The sequence below is a fragment of the Alosa alosa genome, chromosome 19 (assembly GCF_017589495.1).
Source record: "Alosa alosa isolate M-15738 ecotype Scorff River chromosome 19, AALO_Geno_1.1, whole genome shotgun sequence".
Classification (NCBI taxonomy): domain Eukaryota; kingdom Metazoa; phylum Chordata; class Actinopteri; order Clupeiformes; family Clupeidae; genus Alosa; species Alosa alosa.
In genome coordinates this window covers 16,940,883-16,961,324 of record NC_063207.1, presented here as the reverse complement: position 1 = coordinate 16,961,324, position 20,442 = coordinate 16,940,883, and the positions used below count along the sequence as shown (strand labels likewise).

At 42.5% G+C, this 20,442-nt stretch overlaps 1 protein-coding gene across 1 annotated transcript; it reads left to right on the top strand.

The window, feature by feature from the left end:
• Positions 1–1,340: 1,340 nt before the first annotated feature.
• On the top strand, positions 1,341–10,090 carry tmx1 (thioredoxin-related transmembrane protein 1). Its single transcript, XM_048228533.1, has 8 exons — positions 1,341–1,599; positions 2,742–2,857; positions 3,042–3,087; positions 3,477–3,605; positions 3,929–3,974; positions 4,752–4,853; positions 5,429–5,495; positions 8,304–10,090. Exons 1-8 carry the CDS (start codon positions 1,409–1,411, stop codon positions 8,531–8,533), a joined length of 927 nt encoding a protein of 308 aa, XP_048084490.1. The 5' UTR covers positions 1,341–1,408; the 3' UTR covers positions 8,534–10,090.
• The last annotated feature ends 10,352 nt before the right edge of the window (positions 10,091–20,442 follow it).

The following is a 20,442-nucleotide window of genomic DNA, read 5'->3' as shown; positions in this document are numbered from 1 at the left end:
AGAGAGAGAGAGAGAGAGAGATAATAAAAAGAGATAATAAAAACACAATATTAGTTTTTCACAAAAAACTCACACATTATATTCACACATTGTGTTGTTGAAATAGTAGTTAAGTGCTTCTGGAGAAAACATATTAGAGAAATGCCCTGTCATCAAGACACAAATTGCCGTTCTAATTAACTATAATTGCATTTGTATTTTAATTACCAGGTGCCGCCAACACAGGTTGTTTGATGTGCCTTAATTAAGTCATGAGTGTATCAAGCAGAGGCTAGCATGCTGTTAGGATACAGAGTGCAATTAGATAATCTACAGAGCATCCAGATGCTGGTATGATGTAAACAGCTGCAAATTAAACACAAAAAGGGGGACTCCCCACTTGCTGAAAGTACACAATGCATGACAGTTAGCCTTATATTCTGAATGATGAAAGGTGAATAATTCTAAAGGTAGAATTGCTGATGCCAAAATAACTTTAATGTTCCACATTTTAGTTGAATGCATCATCAACTCACGAGATTCCATGTAGTTCCATCAATGAGATTTGGAGGTTAACACTGCCATCTAGTGTACCATGCCCCCACAAGTCAATAATTTCTTCACCTTTTTACTAACACCATATTGCAGAAATTCTTGTGATGGGATTGTTCTGAGACATGGACTGAGCCATGATGTGGTTGAGCCTGGGCTAGTCTCTATTCACTAGTCCATTTAGGACACAATTCAGGTTTTTGACCAGCTTTAGAAAAAGATTGTGCACAGGGATGCAAGAGGCTGAGGTGAATTCCAAGGTGTCTAAATTAAAATGTCAAGGTTTAAAAGCCAGCTCATCCTAGCAGGGGCGCCGCTAGGTGGGAAGGAGTTAGGACAATTCTAAGGGCCCAGCACTGACAGGGCCTACATCATCAATAGGAAAATTACCATGGTCATCCAACCACAACACATGGAATCGGTTATGTGGCAACATTGTTCAAAAGTTGTCTAATGTATCACCGGCTTAAGTATAATCACCTTGCTTATAAACCCAAAGCAAGATGTGCAAGGATGGAATATATGTGAATTCATTATATAAACCATTCTCATTCATTTCATTCAGTTCCATCTTTTTTCATCAAATTAGAAATTAGAAATTTACTTCTAGCCACCATGGCAGAAATGCAGAAGATGTTGTGGTAGCCTAATGATGCACACACAAATACTAGTTTTGGGTAACCTATAAAGTCTACAATGTGCATGCCTAAGCATAGGCCTACTCCCCTCCTCTTTCTCCTCCCTAGCCTTTCCAACACACTCTTTTAAAGTTGACGCAATTTTCAAAGCGCCTCCTATGAGGATATGGCAAGGGGGGGGTTATCAACTGATGCTAAGCGGAAGTTAATCTTACAGTGAGGCGAGTGGTGACCCGACCATGGCGTCCTTGCTGGACTACGAAGTAGGAACAGCTAGAAAACATGTTCATTGGCGAACATTTATGGTCCTCTTTAGCGTCTTTGTATTTCTGAAGGCGCCACAGACAGTCCTTGCCAAGAAGGATAGTCTCAAAGAGGTAACAGACGGAAACTGGGAAGACATACTGACCGGAGAATGGATGATAGAATTGTAAGTGAAGTCTCCAAACGACTCCTGATTACGTTAACATTACCAGTTAGCCGGGGCGCCAAGCTAACTTAGCTAGCATTAGTAGTTTAGTGCTTTGACAGCATGTTTGTAAACACAGTGGTTGTCTAATGTTAGGTGTCTAGAAAACTAGATAGCGCCATTTACGAGCAGTTATGACATTTTGTTAACGTTAACATGAGATTAGCTGTAAACGATCGCCTGTATCATTAAAATAACTAACAAACAGCTAGCGTGTTAGCTAAGGCGGTGTAGCCTTATCCCAATTGATTAACATTAGCTTGGTAGCTAGAGTATACTCACCTAGCTGTCCAATTCGTTTTTAGCCTGTAGCTAGACTGGATATGACTTCTGGTAAGACATGTACGAGTCGTGAAAGTAGACTATGTTAAGTTAATGTTTGTGAGATATAAAAGCACCCTCAACGTATGTTATGAAGTGGCTGCTAAGTTGATGAACAGCTGCGCCATCACTGGAAGCATTGTGAAGAGGACAGTCGTATGAATGAGCTAGCCAGCTGCAAAACATGCGACATATGACAACTGGTACTTGAGCTCAAATCTGCTCTAAAAATCAGAATGTTCAGCTATGATATAACATACCCATGTAACATAACTCATGTCAGCAGCTCACCTGTTCGCGGAGTTCAGGGTGTATTCTAACTAGCAGCTACACATTCAAGATTGATTTACTGCAAAAGAGTCACTTTTAGGTGAATAAATCTTGCCCAGCTGGTCCCAGGGTTTTTGACAGACATTTGGCACTTTTATGTTCTCCTAATGCCATCTATAAAATGGGTTGGTATCCTCTTTCCCAGTGTAATACATTGAAATGTATTTAAGGCCTGTGGGCTGTATTTTGACAATGACAGCTCGATTCAACTGTGCCTTATTCCCCAGAAGGTTATTGCATATGTGTGTTGCATTGATACCAAGCTATATGGACAGTTGTGTATAAGATTATATTCCTTATTTTTTATTCTTGGCTTCCTGTCTTGAACCTCACTGTGGCCTGATGTGATTTGGTCAGCCACCCTCTAATGGTACAATTTAGGCTGTGGGAAGTGTGTGTGTTGTAGGCAGTGTCACACCAATAAGGTTATGTTGAATGTAATGCCTCCCCAGCTTTGCCCCATGGTGCCCTGCATGTCGACAACTGCAGCCTGTGTGGGGGGAGTTCGCAGAGTGGGGGGAGGATTTGGGCGTCAACATCGCCAAGGTGGATGTCACCGAGCAGCCAGGTATGAAGCTTGGCTTAGCAACAGTGCATTGTAATCTGCATAATCTGCCTGTGCAGACTAGGGATCCTTTGGAATATAAATAGAAGCTGATGTGACTGTTGTACGGCCACTACCATGGCCAGTACTGGTCATATCTAAAGGTACCTGACTCTACCTCTTCACTCCTCCTCTCTTGTTTATGCAGGACTAAGTGGCAGATTTATCATCACCTCCCTTCCTACCATCTACCAGTAAGTGTTGTGTGCAATGCTGAAGCAAGAATGATTATGAGATGAACATTGGTGGATCTACACTCACTGGGGAGTGGTACAAGTTTTTTGGCAAAAAATGTATTCCAGGGAAAGAATCATGTACATCAGAAACACTGTGGGCAGATTTGAATCACAAACACAATTCCTGAGTAGTGCATGCATCTCTCTCTCTCTCTCTTTCTCTTTTGCTTTTCTCTGTGTCACTTACTCTAGACAGAACTGAAACTCAATGGACAAGTACCATTGCAAAGCTTTTTCTGTAAAATGGAAAGTTTCTTGTGGGCTATTTTTGCTGAGCAGATTGTGGTTAATGTCTGAATGAGTCACACGTGTGTGTGTGTGTGTGTGTGTGTGTGTGTGTGTTTCAGCTGTAAAGATGGTGTGTTTCGGCGGTACCAGGGACCACGCACCAAAGAGGACTTCCTTAGCTTCATTGATGAAAAGAAATGGCAGACTATCGAACCAGTGTCCTCATGGTTCGGTCCATCCTCCTTTTTGTGAGTATCAATGTGTAAATGTTTGAGCATGTGTGTTAGGCCTATTTGTTGCCATCTTAAGTTGTCAAGTTGGATCTATATTGAATTCAGAAACCCCATAATATTACGGTTTAACCTGTTACCATTCCCAGCATATAATGGATGTTTTTTTCATACAATGATTTTCAATGAAATGAACAAGTCATACATACATAATCACATGACTGTTGTGCCTTAGTAGCAAAGTAGCCTCTATGTCCAGCCCTACTGTAGTTGCATAGTCTCACTACCTCACATCTGCATTAGTTAATCCTGTACCTCTACTGTGTGTTTCCCTGTGACAGGATGAACTCCATGTCTGCACTCTTCAAGCTCTCCATGTTCATACGGGTAGGTTCTCCACAGAGACTGATTTAGTCTCACCCAACACCTAAACTAAACTAGGAAAACCATGGAGCTGCTTAATCCTCCATAGCATTTTTGCTCAATCCTCCATAGCATTTTCCTCCACTCATTTACGGATTGGAAGTGGTCATCACTGTAACAGGGAAGCTACACTGGACGTGTAACTAAAGTGTTCCGTTCGCGACCCTACGCGTAAAAACATTTTAGAAGATTGGTCTATTTTTCTCAAACGTACGCGCCGCTGTCACATCTGGTGTAGCTACTTTCATTGATTGTAGTGGAAGCTAATTGTTTCAGCAGACGCAACGCGAATGGAACGCTTCAGTTACGCGCCTGGTGTAGCTTCCCTGTAATGCAGAAATGGCGGATGGATTCATACAAACCATCACATTAGCTAATATGTCAGTGTAGTGGAAATACTTCAGCTATTTCTGTTGCGCACATGTTTCCTGGTCATATTGTCTCAACAAGTACAACTGAAGCAACCAGGGTGAACACTGGAAAGTACTGATCTATTTTTTCCCCTACAAGACCAGGAAAGTCATAGGATATAGCAAAGGGAAAATTCTGCTTTTTTTGCTTCATGGAAATTCTTGAATTTCCCCTTGAGGTTCAGTAAAGTATCTATCTTATCTATCTTATCTATCTATCTATCTATCTATCTATCTATCTATCGATTTTGAATTGCGCTCGTGTTGATAAATGCCACAATTGCATGGTTGTAATGTGTGTTGTGATTAATCATGTGCCTTTCCTCTCCAGCATTGCCACAACTATCTGACCGAGCAGTTGGGCATCCCTGTGTGGGGGTCCTATGTGATCTTTGCCCTGGCCACTCTCTTCTCTGGTCTAGTCCTGGGACTGGTTAGTTCTCTTTTTAAAATGGAAACATATATACACACACACACACAAACAGACACACACACACACAGTTTCACATTGTGCATTGCACATTGAATAAACCTGCATTCATGTTAGAAAGTACTGTGTGTGTGTGTGTGTGTGTGTGTGACAGAGAGGAATGTCAGTCACAAGGTTTTCATTCCCAATGAAAGAGAGAAACAGCCACTCATGATCATTGCTGTGTAGTGCCAAGTCAAGTCAAATAAAAAAATGCCCTCTTCAGCCTCATAAGCAATAGGCTGTCTGTGCTATGGTCATGAGAACCCACAAAGGCCTCTGCTAACAGCCGTTTCAAACACACACAGAGTATTTCATTATATCTGCTACATTTTCTTCTGTGCACAGCATCTGTGCCATGTCAGTTTTGACATTAGCACTCCTGTTTCATGTGATTGACTGCTTTTTGTGTGTGTGTGTGTGTGTGTGTGTGTGTGTGTCCGTGCCCATAAGTTACAGTTATGTGAGAAGCATTCGTCTTTTCTCAGTATTCTTCATCTTTCTGACTTGTTCTAACCAGCCCTCCCTCTTTCTTTTAGATACTGGTGTTCATCGCTGACTTTGTCTTCCCATCTAGAAGATTCCAAAGTAACTACTACCAAAGTAGTAAGTAGTGCAAGAGCATTGGTTGTATTTTTGGCAGTTCACCCGACAGCAGTCACAGCCTGGCAGTTTGAACTTCTTTCACATGCTAACTGCATACTGTCTTACATTGCTGCTTTCACGGTTAATTGGTGCGGAAAGATAACAGAGTAAAGGTCATTTGCATTGAACTACTGTACCTCCTGTAGATAAAAACAGACCGTTGCCTAACTAAATGAATTCATTGGCACATTGACGCAACACTTCTGTTCATCTCCTGTTCATCTTAGAGGATAAATGAATACAAAATGGCTCCAAACCTTCAGCCATGTTGATTCTTAAGCATAATCAAATGAACTCAATATCTGCACCCATTCAAACTTAGTCTCAAGGCTTGGGCTTATATTTGCTGCAAGCGCCTCTCCTAGGGGAAAAAAAAACACGATAAACAGTTAACTTAAATGTAACCTAAATAGTGGTAAGAAACCTTGAGTTGCGTGAAATGTAGCAACTTTTACTTTAACAAACAGACGTTAAACCACATGCCTTAAAATGGTCTGAAACATGATGATGCTGTGCCATTCAGCAACATTGCTTGCGTTCGGAACACTGAATGGAGGAGTCTGTTTGATTTGAGTTCAGATATCAATTGAGATGTAGTGGCTACGTCACAAAAACAGAATTTTGACCCACTGGCAGGAAAAAAGGTGTTCTGAACAGTAGCCTGCCAGCCATTCGCAGCCTTGTATCAGTGGATCCCCCCACCATTTAACCCACTACCAAAACATACTAATGTATGAAGAATCGATTATTTTAGATATATATACACGTGAGTCACAAAATCTGACTTCAACTCGGACAGAGAAATGCAAAATCACTGTGTGAAGGGCCAGTGAGGGGAGAAAACACATTTCCTACATTAGGCTACTTACTGCTGTGATGACCCTGATAGGATGCTACCTACATTAGGCTACTATGCTGTGATAATCCTGATAGGATGCTACCTACATTACTATGCTGTGATAATCCTGATAGGATGCTACCTACATTAGGCTACTATGCTGTGATAACCCTGATAGGATGCTACCTACATTAGGCTGCTATGCTGTGATAACCCTGATAGGATGCTACCTTGTAAATGCATTTAGCTGTCAAATGCATGCATTTAGTTTCTATATGCATGTGTTTGCCACGTTTTGCGACTTTGAGGAAAAAAACACTTTTATTTGTGTAACTCAAAAGGTAAATCCATGATTCGGTGACGCTCTCTATGAAGTTTATTTTTGTATTCCAGGGTACAGTAGCGTAATTGCCTTGTCTTGACAATATAGTTTTTACTACCGGTTTGCCGTTTAAACTCCAGTTAAAAGACTGGCGTCGTACTGAACTTTCCTGCCAGTACTGGTTTATGACTTCAGCTGCTACATCTCAATAGGTTTCTCCAGGATCACCTTGTTAATGTGTTTTCAGCAGAACAGAGCTTAGACCACACGTCTTCCACGAGATTGTAGAATTGGTGTATACTCACCGGCCACTTTATTAGGTACACCTTGCTAGGTCTGGTTGGATCCCCCATTTTGTCTTCAGAACTGCCTTAATTCTTTATAGCATAGGTTCAACATGGTGGAGGAAATGTTTCTCTGAGATTTCAGTCCATATTGACATGATTGCATCATGCAGTTGCTGCACATTTGCCAGCTGTGCATCCATGATGCGGGTCTCCTGTCCCATCACACCCCAAAGGTGCTCTAGTGGATTGAGATCTGGTGACTGTGGAGGCCATTTGAGTGCCGTTGATACAGTATCAATCAATGCTTTCAGATATCACCATTTTAATTCTGACCCTACCATCCGAATGTCGTAGCAGAAATCAAGCCACTTAGACCAGGCACCATTTTTCCAATCTTCTACTGTTCGATTTTGGTGAGTTTCCTGTTCTTAGCTGACAGGAGTGGCATCATGTGTGGTCTTCTTGCTGCTGTAGCCCATCTGCTTCAAAGTTTGACACATTCAGAGATGCTCTTCTGCATGCCTCTGTTATAACACATGGTTATTTGAGTTACGGTTGCCTTTCTATCAGCCCAAACAAGTCTGGCTATTCTCGTCTGACCTCTGGCATCATCACGGCATTTTTGCCCAAAGGAGTGCTGCTCACTGGATATTTTCTTTTTTTCGGACCATTCTCTGGAAATCCAAGAGATGGTTGTGTGTGAAAATCCCAGTAGGTCAGCACTTAAATGAAATACTCGAAATACTGTCTCGAACCAAAAACCATGCCATGATGAAAGTCACTTAAATCACCTTTCTTCTCCATTCTGCTGCTTTGAACTTTTTTACATTTTATTGGCTAATTGTTTTCATTAATGAGCAGTTGAACAGGTGTACCCAAAAAGTGGCAAGTGAGTGCATTTTGTTTGGCAGTTGAGTTTAAATATCAATACCAGCTTTCACCTGAATCTCATAGGGCTGGTATATGAATTGAGCTTAGTCCTAAAATAAATGAGAACTTCAACTTAAGATCTTCACTTCCACTTCACTGAAATCCATGTATGGTAAAACTGGCCCTGTGTGTGTCTGACTGAAACAAAAGTTAACCTACATGCCTCTAACCTGTTGCTGTGCCCTCAGCCAATCAGTCAAAACTTTAGTAGCAATGAAGGACGGGTATTTTGATTGGCAGTTGAGTTATATATTATTAATTATATTATATAAAATATTAATATCTGAAATAACAGAAAACACCTTTAGTTTATGTTCAGCGGACAAGAAGTTAACCCACGTGCTTTGTAATCATGAATGTGCCGCTGATGTGGTGCTCTGTGGTGCCCTCAGGAAAGCAGCTGTCTGAGGCGCGTCTGAGGCAGCAGCTGGAGGACGAGCAGATGGCCGACGGCGAGGAAGACGACGAAGAGGAGGAGGACGAGGAGGACGAGAACGGCTCGCGGGAGGACCTGTGGCGCAAGGGCCGCCGCTCGCCCGAGGGCCTCCCTGAAACGTTCGGCGATGAGGCGCTCAGGAGGAGGGTGCTGGCCGCCCGGCAGGAGGAGGAGGAGGACACCTAGAGGAGGAGGCGCCCGGCGGCAGAGCTGTAAACACGTGCCTCGCCATGGCAACTCCAATCAGCAGCTTTCTTTTTTGGGGGGAGGGGGGGGGGGGGGCTGAAGAGGTGGAATCTAAAGCCCTTGAAAGTAAAAACACCACCGATGCCACCGATCGCTATGCCAAGGAGAAGCGCTGACGCAGACGCGAAAAAGAGCTGAAGCAGAGTTTACAGACGCAGAGCCGGCACGGAGGCCCTGGCAAACTCCAACACCTTGCTTTCTCTGAACTTCTCCCTTTGTATCTCCATCTCTCTTGCTCTCTTTTTCTCTCACTCACCCTCTCTTTTGTTCTTTCTTTCTTTCTCTCTTTCTTGTTCTTTCACTCTTGCTGTCTCTCGTTGCCATTCCCACACCAGGAGCCGTGCTGGACTCTACCGACATTTCACGCAAAACACATCCTCTTTCAACACTGTCAACACTTCAAGCATTGTTTATTATTATTTTTTTCCTGTCTTTTATTTTTTTATATGAATGAGTAAAGATCAGTGTGTTGGCCCAGGTTGGGGTTTTATTTTACTATTACAATACTGTATGCATCTCATACCCAAGTGTTACCATTGATGGACCGCCAGATTCCCCTATGCATCACTTTAGACTTCGCCTGTGTCTCTGTAGAACCTTGCCATTCCAGATACTCTCTACACCTCTGAACACATTGAACAACCTCACTTGTACATGTGTTTTGTATGCACAGACACACATACTTTTTCTGTCTTTTTTTTGCCCAGCATTTGTACAAAGCGTCACCCTCTTTCTAGGTGTGTGTGTGTGTGTGTGTGTGTGTGTGTGTACGGTTATCTGTTTGAATGTGTGTGTGGGCTTGCATTGCAGTACACAGCAGACATTTTTAAACTTGCATTGGATGAAACAAAGGGTTAATGATTATTGCACTGTGCCCTACACCCAACAGAGGGACGCCAGTAAGTGCCACCTGTTCACAGAGGTTGGCTACCACTGGTCAAAAAAGGGTCGGGCTTCATAACCTTTAACTTTTTTAACCCTGTAACTCCTCTAACTGGAGCTCAATGGGAGACATCTGCTTGTTCTGACGGCAGGTGAAGAATGCAGAGAGAGCTACGCTACTCTGTCTAAACTTAATCTGGGGCCTGTAGTGTCCATTAGTGGACCTTAACCAGACTTGTTGCTGCCTAATGTTTTTGTATTTATTCATGCTACTTGCATGTTGTTTCTTATCCCATTTTTCGGAATCCTTGAAAACGCACATGCACAAATGCTTAGAAGCACCTCATGCCACAATACTTCAATGTTAGTCTGGCTCCGGTTTCTAAGATTTAAATGCTTATACCAACACCGATTTAAATAGTAACAAAATGGTTCTTATTTGACCAGTCTCAAAAGCAAGTGTGTGTGTGTGTGTGTGTGTGTGTGTGTGTGTTTTGTGCAGAATTCCTTCAGAAACAGTGTTTGTCACAGAACTAGCAAAAAAAAAACCCTGATGTTTGAGCTTTTTTGAATGTATTGCTTGTAAACCATAAAGAGTTTTTTTTTGCCACTTTATATTGTATATGGAGTAAATTATGTTTCACTGTCTGTTTTACTGTATGGACACCCACATTTAATTTGTCCTTGGGGTCATGCTAATACAAAAGAATGAAAGAGAAAATCAACAAACCAGCAGAAAACTTGTGCTTTGTCAACAGTGAAATGCATATGTGCTGAAAGTCCACAACACGCCTGTGTCTTACTACCCACAACACACCAGTGGTCCAGACGTGTCGTTGACTGCTGGCGGTGTTGCAATGAATACTCGGTGAAGTGACATTTCAGCACCCATTCACCACTTGGGAGACCCTCACCCCCACGGGCACACCCTCCTACTAGCAGGTCATGCTATGCATAGCTGGCGGCAGGACTAGGAATGCAGCACCCTTGCTCTAAATTAGTGGCATTGTTTGCTTTATTGGTCCAGTTGAGAGAGTGGGAGGGTAGAGGAGAGAAGTTTGCCTCTGGGTGACCAAGAGAGAGGTAGAGACTGATAAAAAGGTCTGTGGATATGAGTGAAAAGGTCCTGGAAGCACAGAAAATGATTAATGGGGACGTATTTAATTGGGGACACATGCTTTGAGTGTGTGTGTCTGTATGAGTGTGTGAAGAAAGAAGAAAGGGTCTCCCAGGCACATAAATCATCTCGGCCCACTCCATACTGCCCATTCATGACGCTGGTCATCAACAGAACACCATTCAGCCCTTAACTGTGCAGTCTGTCTCAATATAACTCGCATACACTTGGCACGTTCTTCCCCTGCCATAGTAATGCTCTCCATACTGAAGTCAGACCTTCACACACTACAACATTTAGCTCTTCTGAACCATTGTTTAGAAGTCATCCCATAAGAGCGATCCTCGGCTGACCACAGTACTGCTTCGTTTAAGGAATTTTAGGGATTGGGCAAGGAGACCTGGACTGGAAGTCTGATCTCTGGTGTGGTCTTTGCCGTGGTGGTCAATAAATTGAAGCCTGAATGCAACAGCAAGGCCTGGACTAGTGTCCGTAGAGTGTTCACTATACTTGAATCTATACCATTGATTTGTATGTTTTTCCAAGTAATGCTGCAGTGAGATAAAATGGACCTTGAGCCTAAATGTAGTGGCTGAACAGACGTTTATTTTCTAACTGGAGTGTTGGAGCAAATTTGACATGCCCATACCACTCATCAGTATGTCACTTTCTACCTTCCTCACTTAAACACACCTGTGTGAATGTAATATTTGAAGTGGCCTTGACTGATAGTCCCCAAAGTGAACAGGACTGTTTAAAAGCGATGATAGTGTTTTTTTTTTTCTTTTTTTCTTCTTTTCCCTTAAATTAAAGCATGGTATTATCTCCTGATCTGTCTCTTCCCTGAGGCAGTTTTCATGTGGAGGATAGAGGAAAGCTGAGTCTGTTGTACTGAACGGTTGACATGGCTTATTTATTTGTCTTCAAGCAGTAGGTTATCCTTCCTTAGTGTAGTATCATGTTCTCACTCCATAACACACCCCTGGTTTCCTAGTCTCTGCTGCCATGTGTAGTCTCAAACAGACCAGCAGATGGCGCTCTTCACTAGTTGGTTACTTGACTAACTATTGTTCACCACAAGTCCTCAAATAAACATGGTAATAAAACATGTTTGTACTTGTCCATGTTTGAAATTTCTGGAACAACTTCTGTATAGAATAGAAATCAGCATAAAACAACCATATCACATTAATTTTAGACAAGGGGGCACAAGTGTGACATAATGTGACCAGCATTGCACAAATTGCTTTGAAAGTGAAGAAAAACATTTCTCTTACTTTGGATTTTAGATGATGTTTTGTTGTACAGCCTTGGGCAAACCATTAGTTCCATAAATCATTGGGTTGCAATGCTTTCAAGCCACATCCTACAGCAGTGTTTTTCAACCACTGTGCCGGGGCACACTAGTGTGCCGTGAGAGATCATCAGGTGTGCCGCAGAAAATTACCCAAATGTCGCTCACTGGTCCAGAAAAGCAACTGTTGCATCAAAAAATGTATAACCACATGCTCTCATTGATTGTATAATTGCACTATTTGTGCAGGCATTGTACAACAGGGGCCCCATATCCAGTATTCACAGAATCATCACATATCCAGTTCATAACAACAATTAAATTAGATATAGTCACCTACAAATGAAACAGAGGGCGCTTGTTTTATTGAGCAGGTCTTGCATAGAAGCCATAATAAGGCCATATCTGTGTATTATTTGAAATGTTAGGCTATGGTATGTTTATTTTTTCTTCACACAGGATGTTAGTGTGCCGTGGGACATTTTAAGTGTCAAAAGTGTGCCGTGGCACAAAAAAGGTTGAAAAACACTGGCCTACATGCTATGGATCACTGTCACAGACTGTGGGCAAAGAGGACCAAATCGGTCTTTACAGTATCTAGATACTGTCAGTTGGTCCCAGATTCTTCAAATACCCAAGGCTGTCATCATCTAGACTGGTTTTGCCTCAAATATTTCAGCAACTCAACTGAATGGTGAGTTTTGCACAATAGCTATGGCCACATTAGTTAATCACTTTTGTGGTTGGACTTGAAACCACAGTACTATTGCATGCTCATACATTCTTAAGGAAAGTCATAGAGCTCTGTGTTGTTTGTATTGTATCTTTTGCGGCTGCATTTCCACATTTCCAGTGTTATTTAACCCACAGAACTTAAAGAACACTGACCCAGTTATTAGAACACTAGAATACATAGAGAATACATTTTCATTGGGATGCACACAACCCCTAAACTCCTCTTTACAAACAAGGCTTTCTTTCTAGAAAAGCCTGTGTGTGTGTGTGTGTGAGAGAGTGTCAGTAGGTGACCTTGCATTGTGGTGTGTCTATACAGTATGGTGTATGTGTGTATCTTCCCTTTACTGTCTTTACTAATAAATCATCAGGAGGATCATGGCTGACACTGGATGTCCTTAAGTGTCAGTACACAAGGTCCTGGTGAAGATGTTTGATGGGAAAGGACACTCTCTGTCTCTCTGTTTCTGTCTTTGTCTCTGTGTCTATCTCTCTCTCTCTCTCTGCGGGTATTTGTAAGTGTGTTTGTGACTGTGTATGGTGAGTGTGTTTGTGACTGTGTCTGAATGTGTGTGTGACTATGTGTGCGCATGGTGCACATGTGAGAGTGTGTTTGTGACTGTGTATTAGTGTGAATGTGTTTGTGATTGTGTGTGTGGGTGTGTCTGTGTGTGTTCTCATGAGTGTTGCATGTAAGTGGTAGCATCCATTACAGAACAAAAGCCCTTAAGCAAGTTGGGAAGTGATCCTTGTTGACATGTAGCCTGGCTCAGCCCTGGGATTCTCTCCGCTCATCTCTGTCTACGTCAGCTGACTCCACATCACTTCTCACGGTCTTCAAGGTAACTTCACCCACTCTGACATAAGGAGCACACAAAGCTTCCCAGAGAATCACCTTTAGAAAGCGTAAATCAGACTTATGGCGAAAGCCAAGGGTTTTTCCAGCTCTCCTCTCCGATGAATTCATTCATAAGAGCGTTTTACTCCCAACTTGGATTATTGCTTTAATAAATCTCTGTTTTTTTTGTGAGCAGCTAGAGGGCTCTAAGATGGCATTTTTGTTTGCCTGGAACAGCCTCCTAGTTTTCCCATGTTCCAGAGCATTCTAGAAGCTTTTTCTTAGTAACAGTCAGAACCCTATCTATAAAGCTCTGGTAACAGTGTGCCCACAAGGTTTGTCCTCGTTGTGTGCTGAGGCTTTCTAGAAAGACATATTCTTTAACAAAGCTAAATAATACCTCCATACATCAGTTTGTCATTCATGCTATATGACATACATACTGTAAAATTGAAAAGTACATTTATTTACTGTATGTGTAACATATCTATGTAGCAAAAAGACAATGACACATGTTATTTTTTAATTATTAGTGGTTTTATTTGGTCTAGTGCTAGTGGTGGGCGTAAGACACACAGATCTTGGACTGTTCATTCTCTCATGATCTTCAGCACCTCCCAGAATCCTCTCTGGCCGCTGTGAGCTGAGTGTTCCAAGCCCGGCTCAGTGTTTCCACCTCAGCGGCACTGCTCTGCTGACCACTAAAGCAAACAGACTCTGTCCAGGTTCCCTCGGTTCCCACAGCCCTGTAGGGCCACACAGGGCACTGCCACAGATGGCCTCCCATACATCACCACACTCCTTCTCACTCCACTTTTCTCTTCTCTTCTTTTTTACTCTCTCTCTCCTTTCTTTCTCCTCTGCCTCATCTCACACCATTTCTGTCTGTCTGTCTGTCTGTCTCTGTCTCTTTCAGGCTCTGACTGACTGTCTTTCTGAAATGCCTAAAATATTGATCATCAAGAAGAGGCAAGCAGGGTTGCTGGATCAGAGGCAATACAATTTGTATCATATTTATATTGTATTGTAACTTGTATAGCACAAACAGAGTTTGCCCTTCTGATCAACAGATGTCATGTGACTCTGAGTTGAAGAAACCATGTTGCTTTTGTTTGTGTAAATAACATTAGGATATAAATCACAAAATAAGATATTCATATTTAATTTAGATTAAATGTATTAAATATATGACTTGTTTACTTTCTATCTCTAATTAGAACTTCAAAGCATAACCCCCCCTCCCTCAACAAATTGGTTGCAGTCTTTCAAAAGTCTTTCATGTCTGTCCAGATGACTAACTAAGTTAGCCTGTAATACTAATCTAAAATACAGCAAGCAACAGATTGTTTTCAAATGGCGTGACTCCTTTCAAAACTGTTGAGATACTCATCATAATCTGGTCCAACATTTCTGAGAACCTCCCTGGCTTCAAATGGCTTGACTACTCACAGTTGTGATATTCACCATAGTCTGTTGTTCCCACATTTCTAGGAACGTCGTAATGAGAGGTCCCAGATCTCACGGCAGTGACCTTCAGAACACATGTTTTTTATAACACGTCTGAGAAAACAACAAATCATGGCGACAGGAGTTGTTTGTACACTACAATTCTCCCAATACTCCAGAGCTTTAGAACTGCCGCATTAGCTACAAAATGAGATAAAATCACTCAAAAATCATTAAAATCACGTTTAGGCTATATGACTTTACTTTAAACTGTTCATTTTAATGTTAATGTTTAATTTTTTATTGATTTCATTGAATGTCGCTTTGGAGGTTCGCTTAGGTCTGCTAAGAACCAAAAGCATACTGTAAGTAACCTGTAACTTCCATTGCTAGAGTGGAACAGATTAGTAGTGAACCTGTTGTAGGTTCAAGGAGGGATGTTTGCTTGTTGTTTGCGGACTGCACTTGCTTTGCTAACTCTTTGGAACTGGTGACACTTCCGTAGTGTGCTGTCAATTAGGCATACTGTATATCAATGTGCAAATGTATATGAAAATATGAAATATCCACCAAGTAACCTAAGGCTGTGTGTTTGTGTGTGTGTGTCTTACTGCGTGACCCATTTTTTTTTTACCAAGTAACCTTTTGTTGATGTGTGAGATTGTTGTGGACATATTTCTGAACTGTGCTTGTGGGCTGAATGGAAGGTCCCGGGACCCTGGCCAGTTATGGTCTTTCCTAAAACCACAAGAATTTGAACACCAAATCAATGCTATGATCAGGAATGGGACGTGTGTGTGTGTGTGTGTGTGTGTGCGTGTGTATGTGTGTGAGTGTGTGTGTGTGTGTGTTTGTGTGAGTGAGAGAGAGAGAGAGAAAGAGAGAGAGAGAGAATTTGTTGTTTTGAACATACCAATGTGTCCCTCACCCACATCTCAGTCAGTCCCTTGCCACTCACATAATTGTTATGTTGAAGAAAGGATCATTATACTACATTCCTGAACAACTAATCCCAGTCCATCTCGGGTGATGAAACTCAGAGGCCTTAGACTGACATTGTCAACCCCCTTCCACTAGGTTCCCGTCAGAAACGTCCAGACTCAACAAATTATGCATAATACAACCCAAGTGTGTGTATGTGTGTGTGTGTGTGTGTGTGTGTGTGTGTGTGTGTGTGTGTGTGTGTGTGTGTGTGTGTGTGTGTGTGTGTCTGTGTGTGTCTGTGAGAGAAACATACAAGAGATGTCAGATGATTCACAGGAAATCAGACATGAAACTGGTGTGAATTGGTGTTCAAATTTCCTTGAAAATGTTCCCAATGGGATTTTCTGTATTTCGCCAGTGTAAGCGCATTCTTGGTCTCTGCCGTAAAAGGACTCATTGGAGGGGTAATTGTAACATGACTGCAGTCTGAGTGAGAACATGTGTGGACAATCTGATGACTGTTCCTATTTCTGATTTTTGTTGTTGTGTTTATCCAGTCACAGGAAATGTCAATAGGAAGTGTGATTTTTGTGTGTGTGTGTGTGTGTGTGTGTGTGTGTGTGTGTGTGTGTGTGTGTGTGTGTGTGTGTGTGTGTGCGTGTGTGTGTGAATGAGTAAATTCTCCTCTTTCTGTGGTGTTTCTGTGGAGAAACCCAGGATGTATTTTGGGAAAAAAAGATCACGCCCTTCCTTCTCTCCCTCTCTCTACCTCCCCACTCCCCTCCAAACTCTCTCTCTCTCTATCTCTCTCTATCTCTCTCTCTCTCTCTCTCTCTCTCTCGTTCTCCCTCCCTCCCTCTCTGTATATACAGTACAGAAATAGCAGCTGGTCCCAGAGAGAATAAACAGGCAATGGGCAGGTTGAATTTTAGGTTTAATAGAGCAGCGTGTCCCCAGAGAAAAATGAAAGTATACCAATGCAGTCTATCCAAGAAAGTGTGTGTGTGTGTGTGTACATGTATGTGTGTGAGTGTGTGTGTGTGTGTGTGTGTGTGTGTGTGTGTGTGTGTGTACATGTACTGTATGTGTGTGTGTGTGTGTGTGTGTGTGTGTGTGTGTGTGTGTGTGTGTGTGTGTGTGTGTGTGCGTGTGTGTATTGGAGACACTAAGAGAGAAAGAGACCTTTACTTATCCTTGGCCTACAAGCAACAGCACAGTTCAGCGCTTCCCTATAAACAGTGTGCTCAGAGAAGGACTCCAAATGGTGTGTTTGCTTCAGCTGATAACTGAGGTCTCAGACATGGTTAAAGGGCTACTGTAGAAGTAAGATAGCATCTCTTGTTAATTCCACCCTTTCCCTCTGAATAATTCATTTTCATTATCTTTCATCACAAAGTAGCTTTCTGCTCACACCCAGTCAATACTCAGATAATAAGTGTTTATAACACACTTAAAATAACACGAAGAACGAATACACAATAAAAGTTTTTTTACCTCTGGGCTTGGCTGGGCTTATTGACAGACCATAATCTACATGTTGCTGATGTTACAGTAGGACTCACTTTAGGATTTGCTGCAGAAGTGCAGGCGCGGGTGCGGTAAAAAGGTGCACTTTTACATGTGGTCAGTAAACGCTGTCACCCATTCATCTTTGTCTTTCTCATCTGCAGGACATCACCACCAAACACAGCATACCACACCATCACCTTAGGGCCTCACAAACAATAACAATAACAGGAAAGAAGAAGCAGGAAGAGTTGTCATGGTGCACATCTAACTCATGTGTTTTGTGTATGAGTCATGGATGAGTGTAGCCTAGAAATCTAGACGCACCCTAGCAGCGGCAAATTAATTTGCTCAGCCTGTACGTTTAGTATCAAACCATAGGGATTTCTATTGGCTGACGCCGTGGACGTCATCCAATCACAGCGCTCTATTTTGTTAGCTTAGTCTTAAAGGCGGGCTTAACAGGATAACGACAGTCCTGCGACAGTGAACAACAAGGAAGGTGGCTATCGAAGAGCGGTTGTTTGAATCGGCGTTGGCGTCAACTTTGGAGGAGTTGGACTTGTGCTTTTCTTTGAAAGTTGAGCAACACAATGCACTTAAGTCATTCCTTTTGAAGAAGGATGTATTTGCCGTTTTGCTGACCAGATACGGATATGGTTGTAGCGCTGGCCTATTGCATGCCTAGGCAGTTTAAAAGAGAATTCTCTGCACGCCCCTTGGATTAAGCGAGGTGAATGGTTCGATTCCAGACTTTACATTTCAATGATATAGGATGGCCCGCCAGGCTAGGATGAGTGTGTTGTTTGTAAGTGGAGGGTGAAGAAAGTAGCTAAATGTTTATTTTTCTCATTTTCTTGTGGTCAACTTGTAAACCGGTGTAAATACTCACAGACCTGGGTTTTGATGGGTCTCGGGGGACCCTCGTCTCCACGCCGACGGAGGGTTTGTTGATGGAACAGAGTTTCTTGGCCTTTGGAATGCTGCACCTGACCCGTGATGCACATCTGGGGCTTTCCCTCCTCCATCCAGTCTTCGTTATATCCCCCCATCCCCCCCTCCTCGGAGCGAGGGAGGAATAACCGAAACAGGAAAGAAGTCTCCACACGACCCATCAGGGGTCAGTAAACTCAGGTGATTAATGCTCGCTGTATCCATGGTAGCGGAGGTGCTGTGGATGAGAACTGTCCCACATGTGCAGCAGCAGCAGCTCAGTACTCTTCTTGATCACATTTACAATTAATCTCACCAGATGTGGCACAACAGTAACATTTACCACTACAGAACATCTTATAATCCCAGTGGCCAACTGTCATTGTAAAGTATATTGTGTGGTATTGAGAAATTGTTATGCAGTGTTTCAGCTATTTTGTAACCTTTACTAGGCTACTCTAATATCTTTCTGTAGCAAGCTGGCAAAGGTATTATATTATAATGTGGGCATAATTGATATGAAACACACACACACACACACACACACACACACACACACACACACACACACACACACACACACACACACACACACAGGCACAGGCACAGGCACACACATACACACACACATACACGCACACACATACTATCATAATTGACAATGGCTGGAGGGTATGTGAATGCTGAGACAGTCATCTGGACACTGTGAAATGAAACACAAATGAATATGTGCATCCAGAAGGAATCTGACACATTGGTGTAATATTTAGTCTACCACTGGCCTGGCTTTGTGCCTGTGGTATTCACACTTGCATAGGATAGAGGGAAGGTCATTGGAAAACATAAAGTTCTACCCTGAACACTAACATACTCACACAAACTCTCTTTCGCTTTCTGTGTGTCTTTTTCTGTCTCATACTTTCACACTCATATGCATGCTCACATGCACACACACACACACACACACACACACACACATTTGAATGCTTTTATTTGGATCTGAAAGGCAAGCAAGGAAAACAAGATCCAAATACTCTGGGAAGAGTCATTAATAAGGTGACAGGTCTACATGGCTCACATGCTTTTACAGGTCCTTCCATTTATAATACTCAGCACATTAAGGATAAACAAAACATCTCCGTCTCCATATTTGCATGCTCTCTATAATGGCTGGAACAGAGCAGAATTTTTCAAGTCTTTTTGCTTCCTTTTCTTGCAGCCCCCCTAACTTACACACACACACACACACACACACACACACACACACACTCTATATAAAATTATTAGCAGATTAGTAAACAGAATGTGCCTTTGCAACATTGGATGAATGGTTGCTGATAATGGGCAATGTAGATATTGCATTAAAGATCAGCCATTTCTTTCTACACCAGTCATTTACAACGTTATTGATGAAAACAAGGACATTTCTAAGTGACTCCAAACTTTTGAACGGCAGTGTACACACACCTGAATGTAGCATGGCACTCCAAAGTGTATCTGTTTTCATCTGCTCTCTCTATCTCTCTCCCCTACTCCTCACCTCATTTCATCCCTTAATCATCTCTTTCTTCTTTTTTTACCCTCTTCCTCCCTTCTCTCTCTTCCCTCGCACTATTTCTCACTCCCTCTCTTACTTTTTAAAAGAGTCCTGTCTTCCTTTCTCTCTCTCTCTCCCCCTGTCTTCCAGCTATCTCTCCCTCACACTCGTATATATTTTATTAGCATGAACAGGCTCACTGTTGCCAAAGGCATTCATGATAGAACTTCCAAACTCTCATACTGTATCGCATTTAACAAGCATCACCGCAGCAGAGGTGGTGGGCTTCTCTGGTGTCTGGTGTCTTTCTATTCCAAACACGCTGATTGCATACTCAGATTCTCAGAACGACAGAACGAAAGAGAGAGAGAGAGGGGGGGGAGAGGAGAGATGGGGTGCCCCTTATTAACTGTTTGTGGGAGAAGAAAGAGGAGTGTGTTCAGAACACAAAGGCCCATGGAAGGCAACGCTGGATGCAAACGGCTCCACACACGAGGGCTCTGCGTCCGCATGCATCTCCCAGCACGTGGGCCTGATGAGGGGGTCAGGGAGGCTTCTGAGCCCTGGACTCATCCTCAACATGGACCCGGCTCAGGAATCTCACCAGTGTAGGGGCCATAAACCTCCAGCATGGCCA